The sequence below is a fragment of the Zea mays genome, chromosome 1 (genome assembly GCF_902167145.1).
Source record: "Zea mays cultivar B73 chromosome 1, Zm-B73-REFERENCE-NAM-5.0, whole genome shotgun sequence".
Taxonomy (NCBI): Eukaryota; Viridiplantae; Streptophyta; class Magnoliopsida; order Poales; family Poaceae; genus Zea; species Zea mays.
This window is the reverse complement of record NC_050096.1, coordinates 28904181-28917405: the sequence shown is the minus strand read 5'-3', so window position 1 is coordinate 28917405 and position 13225 is coordinate 28904181. Positions and strand designations below refer to the sequence as shown.

The 13225-nt window shown below is 42.9% G+C and overlaps 1 protein-coding gene across 1 annotated transcript; it reads left to right on the top strand.

Moving 5' to 3' along the window:
* Nucleotides 1–688: 688 nt before the first annotated feature.
* LOC103633066 (probable E3 ubiquitin-protein ligase ARI2) lies at nt 689–10275 on the top strand. Its single transcript, XM_008654751.3, has 7 exons — nt 689–1251; nt 1349–1381; nt 1504–1780; nt 2508–2988; nt 8514–9062; nt 9145–9317; nt 9443–10275. Exons 1-7 carry the CDS (start codon nt 1081–1083, stop codon nt 9580–9582), a joined length of 1824 nt encoding a protein of 607 aa, XP_008652973.2. The 5' UTR covers nt 689–1080; the 3' UTR covers nt 9583–10275.
* The last annotated feature ends 2950 nt before the right edge of the window (nt 10276–13225 follow it).

Sequence of the window (13225 nt, the reverse complement as noted above, 5' to 3'; positions counted from 1 at the left end):
ATATTCCTTTGTTTAAATGGGATATTTGGGACTCACACTTATTAGTAAGACAGGTGTTGTTAATAAAATGTTGACCAACTAAAATGCTTACTGCTCAAACTTAGCCTCACCTTGTTATACCTGCATTAGTTTTTCCCCCACTTGCTGAGCCCCGACCATAAGTGAGCTCACCATTGCTTAATTTTGATCAGAGGGTGATGCTGGAGACTTTGATGGAGATTTTATCGACGACGATGATTTCTAAGTCTAACGATGCGCCGATCATCTTCCTGTGGGAGATTGCCCAGTTGTTTATTTCCGCTTACTTTGATGTGATACTTGTTAAAGATACAATGTTTCAGATGATGTAATAAAGTATTATACTCTCTTTACGCCTTTATTGCATTGTCTTTTGATATATTTCACTTGTGACGTCAACATATGTGTGGAAATGGATCCTGGCACATATATGGTATGCGCTCGGTTCTACCCCTGGAACCGGGTGTGACAGTGAGGAGGGCGCGATGGGGAGCGGAGCAGAGGGGAGGATGTTAGGGTTGTTGGGGGAGGGGGCAGAACCGTGTAATGTGAACGTCTACACTATATTATTAAGTAATAGTAGAGATAATAATGATATGAAATATATTTTACCCACTAGTATGTAGATACCGGTAGTATATATCTATACCCGTACTGTTACCCAACAGGTAGGTTATTGGCCATTAAAATACCTGCATATATAGAAATCATTCCAATATATCATGTAAAACCTATCAGTTATTCGGTACCATTGCCATCACTCTCTAGTACGCCGCAAAAGACATCAGCCAGACTTCCCAATTTCCGGCCACAACCATACCTGCTACGCTTGCGCCGCCGCCTCCCCCCTTGTCTTCGCTTCCCGTGCAAGCTTCACCGCCGCCGTCTCCGACTCCCTTCGCGATGCGACCGCTTTCGCGCCACGATTCCTCTATCCCCGCCTTCCCCGCCCGCGCCGGTTCTTGCACTTGACCGACCCAATCCGCCTATCTGTTCCCCTCTTCCGTGCGAGAGGTACTATCGCCGGCCGTTTCGTTTCGAGGCTGATCGGATCGGCGGCAGATGGGCCGCGACGCTGAGGATACTTCGTCTCCGGTGTCCTCGTCGGAATTGGAGCAGGAAGACGACGACGATTGCTACCTGAGCGATCAGGGGGACGATGCCCTAGAAGAGTCTGTTCTCCATGTTCTCGAGGACGAGCACCTCGAGGACTGCCATTGGTCTGCCTCATCTGTGCGTGTTCTGTCCTGATTTTGTCCTGGGCATCTGTCTCCGTTGTTAGACCACTCTTGGTTTTCTTGATGCATTCCTTTGCTTGTGTTTGTTGCAGGTGATCACCAAGGAATCCCTTTTGGTGGCGCAGGTGACTGCGGGGGCTCTCCCCCATTCGGTTTCCACACTATACGCTATTCCTGATACACTGATGCTTAGTTTCATTTTTTTTCTCAACTCCATTTGGTTGTTGGGGCGTTTGTGGGTTTGTAGAGAGAGGATCTTAGGAAGGTGATGGAGCTGCTAGGGTTGAGGGAGCACCATGCCCGGACGCTCCTCATCCACTACCGCTGGGACGTGGAGAGGATTTTCGAGCTTCTTGATCAGAAGGACAGGGATAGGCTCTTCTCGGAGGCTGGTATTCCTCTTCAGTACACCAGGAATGCCGGCCCAACCTCCTCGGCGGAGGTGACCTGCAATGTTTGTTATGATGATGTGCCACCCTCGGCTGCCTCCGAGATGGATTGTGGCCATAGCTACTGCAATGATTGTGAGTAATGTCCGATTAGGTTGTCTCAGATGATTCCACATTTTCATCGTTTGCATGTTCTAGTTAATAGATTTTGGTAGAGAAATGGTGTAATGCATTGTTCGTAACAAAGAAATATGTAAGAATGACACGTCTTAACCACTATTCTGTCTAACAGTTTGGCTCTTGTCTATTAGAACTTGCAAGATCTATTTGCTATTCAGAAGCAGCTTTGTTCGCTAACAGCTTTCAATCCTCATATAGTATCAATAAAATACTTTAATATTCTTTCTTCATTTAGCTCTGCATTGTATCATTTTGGGCCTTTGGGACATTTTGTATCTATGGTTCCAACATATTTTTGCTTTCAATCTATTTTGTATCTATGGGCCTTTGGGACAGCTTTCAATCTATGCATGAAACTGGCCTCGTAAATTAGGAGCTATTGAGAACTGTTGCATGTATGGTTCTAACATATTTTTGCTTCAAATCATTTCATATGTTACATGTATGATTCATGCACACTCATAATATACTTTATTTGAAATATCAATCTAGAGTGGGCTTTTTAATTATATCGCTATATTTATGTTACATGAATGATATTTTTTTTCTACCTACCCCTTACAACCAGTCCACCACCACAAACATAGAGGAAAAAAACAGAGAACAGCCTTTCTATGATTGAGCTTTTGCTGCACCTAGTTTTTTCCTGGATAGCCACTTAACTTTTCTGCCCCTCACCTAGGTTGGACTGAATATTTCATTGTGAAAATAAATGAGGGTCAGAGCCGGCGTGTCAGGTGCATGGCTCCAAAGTGCAATGCTGTTTGTGATGAAGCAATAATTCGAAAACTAGTCACTGCAAGACACCTAGATATCGCAGAACGCTTTGAAAGATTTTTACTGGAATCATATATTGAAGATAATGATACAGTCAAGTGGTGCCCAAGCACACCACATTGTGGAAATGCTATACGCGTCAAGGGCGATATTTATTGTGAGGTGGAGTGCACATGTGGATGCCAGTTTTGTTTTAATTGCTCTTTACGAGCACACTCACCGTGTTCCTGCATGATGTGGGAGCTCTGGATCAAGAAATGCCGTGATGAATCAGAAACAGTGAATTGGATAACAGTAAATACTAAGCCCTGTCCCAAGTGTCACAAACCTGTGGAGAAGAATGGTGGCTGCAACCTGGTTGCATGTATATGTGGACAAGCATTCTGGTTAGATCTATGCTTCTTCATATTTACTTCTTCCAGTTCTAATTCCTATAGTTGATTAGACCTGGTATTAAGATTCCTTGTATGATGAAGTTTTTCTACTTGATTGTTTTTTGGTCTTAACCATACAACACTATTTTCTTGATCTCTAGTTTTTCTCCTTTGTACCATCATTGTAATTTAGAGTAGCTGTTCTATGCTTGTACATAGCGTGATCACAATTTCGTATATCTACTTAGAGGATGTTTCATTAAAGAATATGGTAAATCTACCTCCTTGTAATTTGGAAGGCAAGTCATGCACTGATTAGTAGGTTGTTTTTTATGGAATATACAGACAAATACATACTAAGTTAACTATTGCCCATTTCTAATGGAGATGAAACCTGAAAGAAATCCGTTGCGGGCTTAACCCTCTTAGCGGCGCGTTGTATCAGAACTTGAGTACGGTGTTAAATAGGCAAGGGCTGGTTTGGCACCCCTTGGTGACACGCTATGTCGGCGTCCATGTTTAGTGAAAAATGTGCAAAGGTCTTCACATCATCGACAGGTGTGAAGGGCAAGGAAGATAGTTGAACCAACTAGGACTTGTTTAAGTAGTTGTAATGTAGGGTCTATTACAGGTAAGTTAAGGGAAGGGGGGAGTTAGTTGAGAATTGAGATAACGACTAGGAGGCATGTAAATATCGTATGCGTCCAATAGACTAAATGGAAGGGTTAGAAGTCAAAGGAGTGGACAATACCAGCTTCAAGCTTTGGTACACTGGGACAACTGCAAATAGAAATAGAGTGGGAGTTTTGATTGATAAAACCCTAAAGAACAGGGTGGTGAATGTGAGAAGGCAAGGGGATAGGATTATCTTAGGCAAGCTTGTTTTGAGTAATTTGGTCTTGAACGTAATTAGCGTGTATGTCCGACAAGTAGTCCATGATGAGAGTGCTAAGAGACTTTTTTGGAGAAGACTTAGATGACACGATTAGAGCTATACATATTAGTGAGAAGCTTTTTATAGGAGATCTCAATGGGCACGTAGGTACAATAAGTGTAGGTTTTGAGGCGGTTCATGGAGGTTTTGAGTATTGTAGTAGGAATAAGGAGGGAAAGGAAGTCTTGGACTTTGCGATAGTTTTTGACATGCTGATAGCAAATACTTTCTTTAGGAAGAGAATCCCATTTAGTGACCTATATTAGTGATCAACACTCTGGTCAGATTGACTTTGCCCTCACAAGAAGAGAGGATAAACGAGCATGCTTGGATTGCAAGGTGGTATCTATGGAGTGTGTTGTCTCTTAAAATAAGCTTGCGGTGCCGTGGTGGCGATATTCCGTTTTTAGGTGTGTGCCTAAACTAGCCAACATTGCGAGAACAAAGTGGTGGAAACTGAAAGGTGAGACTAGGGCTGGAGCCAGTGGATTAGATAGCATCCTTTCCGCTCCAACGCACTAATCGGCGTCCTTCTTTCCTGGTCATGAGGGCAGTTGGTCATAATTTCATTGTACTTCTAGCTATCCTTGAGTGTGTGTGGGTGTGTGGGTTAGTTTGGCTTGTATGAGGTTTCTTATCCTCACCTTTTTTCCTCTTAATATAATGATACGCAGCTCTCCTGCGTCTTCGAAAAAAAAAACAAAAGTCTTTAAGGAAAGGACCATCAAAGAGGGCATTTGGAAGGAAGAAGATGACACAATATGTGGGAGAAAATGACAACCTATATTCGAAAGGTGGTCTTAGAGGTGTGTGGAGCAATCAAAGGGAGTGGATGCAAAGTTAAAGATACTTGGTGGTGGAATGAGAAATTCCAAATGGCTATAAAGGAGAAGAAATAATGCTACAGACGTTTATACCATGACAATAGTGGACAACATAGAGCACGAGGTAGCAAAGAAGACAACAAAGCAAGCAGTAAGTGTGGCAAAGGGTAGGGTGTATGTGAATCTTTACCAACATTTGAGTATGGAGGAAGGAGAGGACATATATAGGATGGCCAGGGGGTCCATGAGAGGAAGACAAGAAACTTCAACCAAGTTAAGTGCTTCAACCAAGTTAAGTGTACCAAGGATGAAACTGAGCACCTCTTAGTGAAGGGGGATGAGATTAGACATGGATGGTGATTGTATTTTGACAAAGTGTTCAATGGGGAGAATAAGGACAACCTTTATGTTAGATGGACCCTGATGGTATCACAATTGAGGCATGGAGATGCCTCGAGGACATAGCTATAGTATGACTAACCAAGTTGTTCAACCATATCTTCCGGTCAAACGAGATGCTTGACGAGTGGAGAAGTATATTGGTACTGATCTACAAGAATAAGTGAGATATTCAAAGTTGTACTAATTACCAAAGAATTAAGTTGATGAGCCATACTATGAAGCTATGAGAGAGAGTTATCGAGCATTGTTTGAGGGGAACAACTAGGATTTCTATGAACCAATTTGGTTTCATGTCCAGAAGGTCAACCATGGAAACCATTTTCTTAATAAGACAAGTGATGGAGCGGTATAATGATTAGAAGATGGTTTTTCATTGACTTGGAGGAGGCTTACGACAAAATACCAAAGAATGTTATGTGGTGGGCTTTAGACAAACATAAAGTTCCAATGAAGTACTATGGACTCATTAGGGCATGTACAACCCTGAGCCCCTGGAACGGTTTTCGAAATACAATAGATTATATAATACAACCCTGAGCCCCTAGATAATAAATGCAGTCAAGACACAATATATATAGAGAGTCGTGTGGAAGAGCCCGTCTCTTGATTTTTTCACTTAGCACCCTAGAGACCCCTCAAGAGCCTTCTCATTTAATTGGGTTGTACATGCCCTTAAGGACATGTACAACAATGTTGTTATTAATGTTCAAACAAGTGATGGAGACACATATGACTTCCCGATTGTAATAGGACTACATCAAGCCCTTACCTTTTTGCCTTAGTGATGTATAAGGTCACAAGGGACATACAAGGAGAAATCCCTTGGTATATGCTTTTTGCGGACGATGTAATGCTAATCTGTGTTTTCAAGTCGTCCGACTCATTGCGATTAGTCACGATTAGTCGGGCTAGTCGGTTAGTAGAGCTCGATTAGCACAACCGACTCGATTAGAGCACCTAATCGCCCTGGTCGTCCGACTAGTCGACGATTAGGGTCGATTAGTCGCTCGATTAGCCGGTTCTGCGCGACTAGGTTTGGGATCCAGATTTTTTGATTTCGTGGGCTTTTTTGGCGGGCGGCCCGGCTACAGGGAGATGGAACGCCAACAGTCTCTACTCTCTACTAAACCGACGGTTCACATCTCTACTTTCCTGGCTTCTCAATCTTTTTTCTTCTCTTCTTCTCTATTTCCCTACCGGCTCCTAGACTTCTTGTTCTAGAATCCAGACTTCACCTCACCAGTACACTCACGGTTCCAATCCAGACACGCGTGAATCCAGTTCCAAGTTCCGGACTTCACCGACCCAGATTTCTCGTCCAGAGTCTAGACACTAGCGGTTCCAATCCAGACACGCGCAGATCCAGAAATCCAGAATTTTTCGTCGGCATGAGTTCATCTTCTGGAGGTATTCTTTTGTGTAGTTCTGTTCTTCAATCTTCATCCTTCATCCTTGTATGTGTTGTGTCATTCTGGACTGGACTACTGAATTTTTGTTCTTGTACTCCATCAGTCCATCCTATTCGGCTATTCCTGTAGAGTGTAGACTTGTAATCCATCGTCCATCCTATTCCTTAGTTCATATATATTATATAGTTATATAATTATATACTATATAGTATAATAGTATATATTATATAGTATATACTATATACATAGGTCCTGGTCTCCTAGATGAACATGACGACTAGTAAACGACCAGGTTGACCAAAGATCGATTAGTCTACCTAGTCGATGACTAATCGAGATTAGTCGCCTGGTCGGTCCCCCAGTTCGACTAGCTGGTCGAGCGACCAGAAAACATAGATGCTAATTGATGAAAGTCAGGCAGGAGTAAATAGGAAACTAGAGTTGTGGCGGGAGACTCTAGAGTCCAAAGGTTTTAGACTTGGTAGAACTAAAACCGAATATATGATATGTGACTTCGACACTACTACACACGAGAAAGGAGATACTAGTTTGAAAGGTCAAGTAGTGCCTAGGAAGGATGTCTTTCAATATTTAGGATAAATATTAATGAAGATGTTAACCATAGAATCAAAGTAGGGTGGATAAAGTGAGTGGCATCAAGCGTTTAGCGTTCTATATGGCAAGAGGGTACCACAACAGCTAAAATGCAAGTTTATAGGATGACGATTAGACCTGCTATGTTGTATAGCGTTGAATGTTGGCCTACAAAATGATGACATGTCCAACAGATAAATATAGCAGAAATGCATATGTTGCATAGGCTAGGGATAGCACCAATTGAAGAAAAAACTTGTCTAACACCGGTTGAAATGGTTTGGACATGTTCAACGGAGATCTTTGGAGGCAGTAGTGCGCAGTGGGATTCTAAGGTGCGCAATAGCAATGGGAAGAGAGGTAGGGGAATGTTGAAGCTGACATGGGAAGAGGTAGTAAAAGAAGACTTAAAAGGACGGAATATAACCAAAGATTTAGCCTTGAATAGGAGTGCGTGGAAAATAGCGCTATCAATGTGCCTGAACCTTGACTTGTGGTTCATGCACGGTTTTGACTCTAGCCTACCTCAACTTGCTTGGGACAAAAAGACTTTGTTGTTGTTGTTGATTCCCTAGAACGTATGACCACAAGCATATAATTTATGACTGATTGGTGAATTGTCTGTGAGATGATTGTTGTTTCAATATTGGTACATATATATAATATATTTTAGTACCTTAGTCTTTGTATTGATTGTTTTTTCCATGCTCTTTTTTACAGGAATAAGATATTTGTAATTTGTAAATCTAATTTCTTTAGGTTAGAGACAACCATTTAAAATAGGGGCGGGCCCAGGGGGTATCATGGGTATGCATTTGAATACCCATGATTTTGCTAATCTATGGTATTTTGTCAATAGTGCATGACACACAAAAAGGGTTGGAGCACTAATTTCTTTAATCTTTTGATTTTTTTAATATCCAACCTAAAATGTCTGGGCCTGCTTTTGATTTAAATTTGCCACATAAAATTTGTTGCTAGTGGCGTGAATGATTCCAGTATTTTACTTGTAGTATAATATACAGCTTGGCAGAAGAATATGGATATCTGGCCTTAATGGTTATGCTAAATTTCTCCTGATTATAGAATGAGTATATAACATGGCATTAAAATGCTTAGGCTTTTCCCCCATGAGGATTGAGGGGAAAATGAACTAATTATGCCCTTGACCCATGTGGCAGATACTCAGAAATGTTACATTAAGTGTCGAAATTAGTGCCACATTGTGTTGTCCTTTAAGCTGTATGCTGTACTGAATACTGATTGAGGCTGCCTTCTATTTTTCTGCTTTAGATTTCATCCCCTTTTCCTTTCATGATTATGCTATCATTGTTATGTTACTCATATTTTGTTATGTGATACTTTTGAATGTAGCTGGTTATGTGGGGGTGCTACAGGTAGAGATCACACATGGTCAACTATTAGTGGCCACAGTTGTGGCAGGTTCACTGATGATCAGACTAAGAAGACAGAACAAGCAAGGCGAGACCTCTATAGATATATGCACTACCACAATAGATACAAGGCTCACACCGACTCTCTTAAGCAGGAAGCAAAGCTAAAGAATGAGATCCAGGGGAAGATATCCATTTCAGAAAATAAGGAATCAAAGATAAAAGATTATTCTTGGGTCATAAATGGGTTAAACAGGTTGTTCAGATCAAGGCGTGTTCTTTCATATTCGTATCCGTTTGCATTCTACATGTTTGGTGATGAGATTTTCAAGGATGAGATGACTCCTGAGGAAAGAGAACTGAAGCAGAATTTATTTGAGGACCAGCAACAACAGTTAGAATTTAATGTCGAAAGACTGTCTGGTTTCCTTGAGAAAGATTTTCAACTTTTTACCGATGATGAGGTCATGGATACAATGAAGCATGTTATAAATCTTTCCAATGTGGTTGATAGGCTCTGCAAACAAATGTAAGAACTCTCCTTGACAAAGTTTGTTTTGCAGTTTGTAGTTTCATATACAAATTATTATACTAAGTTTACTCTTTTGCAGGTATCAATGCATTGAGAATGATTTGTTATATCCTCTACGCACACCTCACAACATTGCTCCATACAAATCTAAGGGCATTGACAGGGCCTCGGAGCTCAATATTAGTTGGGATCCTGGTGAACAAAGTTCACAGTCAACAAAACATAGCCAGGATGAACACAGGAACAAACAAGGTATGCATATAATAATTAATATGGCAACTTTATATCGCATTTCCTTTATCCAGCTTACTATCACACGAGAGGATTACCCTTTTTTTATATACTTGTTGATGGGTATATTTCCATTTGCTGTGCAGCATCAAATATTTCGGGTAAACGAACTCATGAATTGCATGGTTCGAGTTCTTCTAACAAGCGAGAGAGGGTAGATGTTAACGGTGGTGGTGGTGCACTTTTTGATCTCAACGTGCCAGCTGAAGTGGTGGACAAGATCTGAAACTTCATTATCTGATGGGTGATGGCACATTCCTTTGAACTGTACAGCTGACTTAAGCTTCGTCACCAACATAAAGGAAAAAATACTGTTCTTTTTTGCTGCCTTACCACCATAGAGTACCTGCATGTCAAATTTTTACCCTGGTGCTTGTATCCCAAGGTATAGAGTAGCTTTTAAGTTATATGTTGTATTTCATGGCATGATCTGAAGCCAATGTTCATAGTTCTGATGAAGTTGTACCCCTCAAGCAAGATGAGGATATTTTGGAATAGAACCATGCCTGTGTTGCAAATTCCAGATATAATGTATGCAGCATGGTGAAAAGGGAATTGTTTGTTGAGAAGAATGTGAGTGATTATTTCCTGGCAAATGGGTGGTTCTATTGACAATGAAGACAATGACTGATTCGTCGTATTAAATGTGCACTTTGTTGCAACTGGCAACCATCTTGTTTCTAGGACAGCTTTGTATTCAACCTGTGAAAATCCCGGTTTTCTGGGCACACATTCCAGATTATTATGGATAACTGCATTCTACTGTAGCTGCGGGAGGAGCTGCAAGATATCAATCAGGTGCGGTGCGTGTTGACAGTGTGTTCCTTCGTTTCTTCACATTCAAGTGTTATCCGCCCTCCTGTATTTTACCAAGATAACACTTTCTCGAGAAAAGGGTCTTAGAGTTGTGTTTTGATGTGGGACTGAAGAAGAGTTTTTTTTTTATTTCAACCTAAATTTTGTTTTCAAGGAAGTCAGAATTTAAGATCTGAGGAGTGTTAACTAGACTGCTTAATTGATTAAACTGAAGGCTCTTTTGCCAAATTGGATCAAAATTGAAAGTTCTGTTTTTGTACATAGAAAAGAAAGAACTCTGCTTACGATTTGGAATGGAGTGGGTACATATTTGTCAGGTCAATATATGTTTGTCAAGTCAAGCTTTGGACCGTGCGTTGAAACGTAGCATCAAGCTATGCCGTAGCTTTCTAGAACCCATGTAGAGACACGCATATGGTGATCCATGGAAATTGGGAGCACCTGTACGATGCAGACACTTGAATCTTGTGCATGAAAGAACACTCTATATTGTCAGCTACTAGCTTGCCCTGAAGAAAATTGCTCGAGCTCTGAAGCCCTCTGACTTGGCTAATAGGACGCCGCCCCCAATTTGCCATGGTAGGGAGCATCAGAGTACTCGTTTCGTTCTCTACTGGAGCCGGTAAGTTCAGCCTCTGACAGCTTAGAGAACCGATGAGAAGAATCTTTCTGGATCTCGGCCTCGGCCCGATCCCATAATCAAATGCTCGTGGAGCTGGTTTCCAATGCGCATCGCCACGGCATCTGCCGTTTCTTACTGCCTCCCCAACATCTCCTCGCTTCAGTCTTCACCTATGCGTTCCAGCGATTGTTTACAGCCAGTAGCTGGACGCATCGGCACAAGAGGGTCCAAGAGCACATGAAACCTCGAGCATGTCTGTCGCCGGGGCATTTGTTTAACCCACCTCCACCCCCAAATGAGATTTAATTTTTGCGGATAAGTAGGGTTACCAAGGTTCCTCTTGTCGTTATAACCGGCACGCCTTCCTTAGGAAACAGTCATTGGCATCATCATTTGGATCTTAGTGCTGGTGTCTGGCCACTGCGAAAATCATTGTAGCCGAGCTCGCTGGGGATAGGAACTGCTCCCTTTCGGAGAACCGGAGATGCAGCAGCGAGTGGCTAGCTTACAGAACCAGCTCATTTGACGCACACCACACGCAGGGAAAAAAAAAGATGGCCCAGACTTGGCGTTCGCGATAATTTTTTTCTTCTTTTTGAGCAACTATTATTTGCTGCATGATTCACAAAAAGATGCGGCAGGTCCGGCGCTTGGATGTTGCTCACTTGCTCTGCGTCCTGCTTCTGGAACAGGGGTGGGGGCGCACGGCACGGGCCAAGCCTAGTGGCGCCAAGCGCACAGCAGCTGATGGCACTGGGATTAGGGCAAACCCCAAGGCGGCGAGATTCCGTGACAAAAAGCTACATGACGCCTGGGCCCGGATAGAGATGGCAATGGGTAAATACCCACCGGATATTACTACTCCATACCCATACCTACGACACAAAAATAACTCTATCGTGTCACCCATATACACTGGCGGGTATGAATTTACCCTCATACCCATACCCATATGGGTATGGGTCACCCATCGGGTCACCCGTACCCACAAAACTAAACATCTATTAAAATATTATATAATACAAATGTCAAGTATATCTATCTAAATATCATTACAAAATTTCTAGCATCATTTAACCATCCATTCAACACATCAAAAATAATTGGATAAAGTAGTAACACTATGATAATACTACATAACACATTACATGTTCCATTGCATAGTCATTAAATTGCCGTTAAGCCTTCTAGCCTAAAAGGTTGTTAAATATTAAAAAAGATGGATGACTAAAGTCAAAGTTCATACTTGGGCTAAGTTTATATTGGGTATTTTATACCCACGGGTTAACGGGTATGGGTGAAGGCGGAACGTTCTAATACCCGTTTACCCATTGGGTGAAGATTTTTGCCCAATAACAGACCCACGGGTAGAATATTTAGCCCACATACATACCCTAATGGAGTAAATACTCATTGGGTATCGGGTCGCGGGTACCCATTGCCATCTCTAGGCCCGGACGGTTGGGGAGGGGCACACTGCAGTCTGCCGATGGTATGGTACTGACGAGCACCTACCGATTCCAACTGCTTCACCCTTCGGCGTAGCGCTTGTCACGTATCCTCTGCTACCGTGCTGTTTTGCCAGCCATGTGTGTGGTCGTGGCGACGCAGGATTTTCCTTCTGTGCAAGGATTTTGGTAGAGCACAGGAAATCCTGCTTATACTAGCAGTTGCCGCGCGCGTCTCACTCGACGGTGTGAAAGATCTGTCGAGCACAAGAAATGTTCCAGTCCTCGGTACTCCAGTCCAGACATGAGGATCTGTATGGTGCAGCACCATCAGGATTCAGGACAGTAGTGCGGCTAGTGCCTGTGGCGACCTTGCATTTGCCACTGCGAGTACCGGTGCGTCACATGACCTGCCAAAATTTTTCTTTTTGGAGAGTGCAACAGAGGGCAGAAGTAGCAGGCTTAAGTAACAGTGCGCGTCAAGGCAAAGCTGCGCCTCTTTCTAGGCGGCGAGAGCGAGATGGCAAGCTCAGCGGCTTGGCCGGGCCGCCAGGGCGGCAGCACCAGCACCAGCACAGCGGTGGCCTGCCGGAGCCGGGGGTTTCTTGGCTGTCCTGTCCATGCAACTCGCTACCCCGGCACGGCATCAACTCGGTCACGTCTGTCCCTCTGCGCCGCGGCGTGTGTGGTCACGTACGGTACGACAGATAGGACGAGATCCATCAATATTTACCGGAGAGCATAGTGGGCCACAGGTCAAACGACGCCATGCATGCCACTGTCCTGTCCGGCTGCGTTGCTTCACAGTCCGTCCTTTGAATCCGCATGTGATCCTGCCCATGCCCATCTCATCATTGCCGTTGCCGCGCAAAAAAAAAAAAAACTTGCATCCAACAATGGAGTCGCCGAGTCGGATCGGATCACCATTTCTTTCTTCCGACAGAAACTGGAATAGCACAGCCAGGGATTGGAAACGGACACGA

Excerpts from the sequence above, each read along its gene's own strand:
- LOC103633066 (XM_008654751.3), top strand. The coding sequence starts at position 1,081 with ATGGGCCGCGACGCTGAGGATACTTCGTCTCCGGTGTCCTCGTCGGAA. Across the intron at positions 1,252-1,348 it reads GCCATTGGTCTGCCTCATCT|GTGATCACCAAGGAATCCCT; the intron begins GTGCGTGTTCTG and ends TGTTTGTTGCAG. Across the intron at positions 9,063-9,144 it reads GATAGGCTCTGCAAACAAAT|GTATCAATGCATTGAGAATG; the intron begins GTAAGAACTCTC and ends ACTCTTTTGCAG.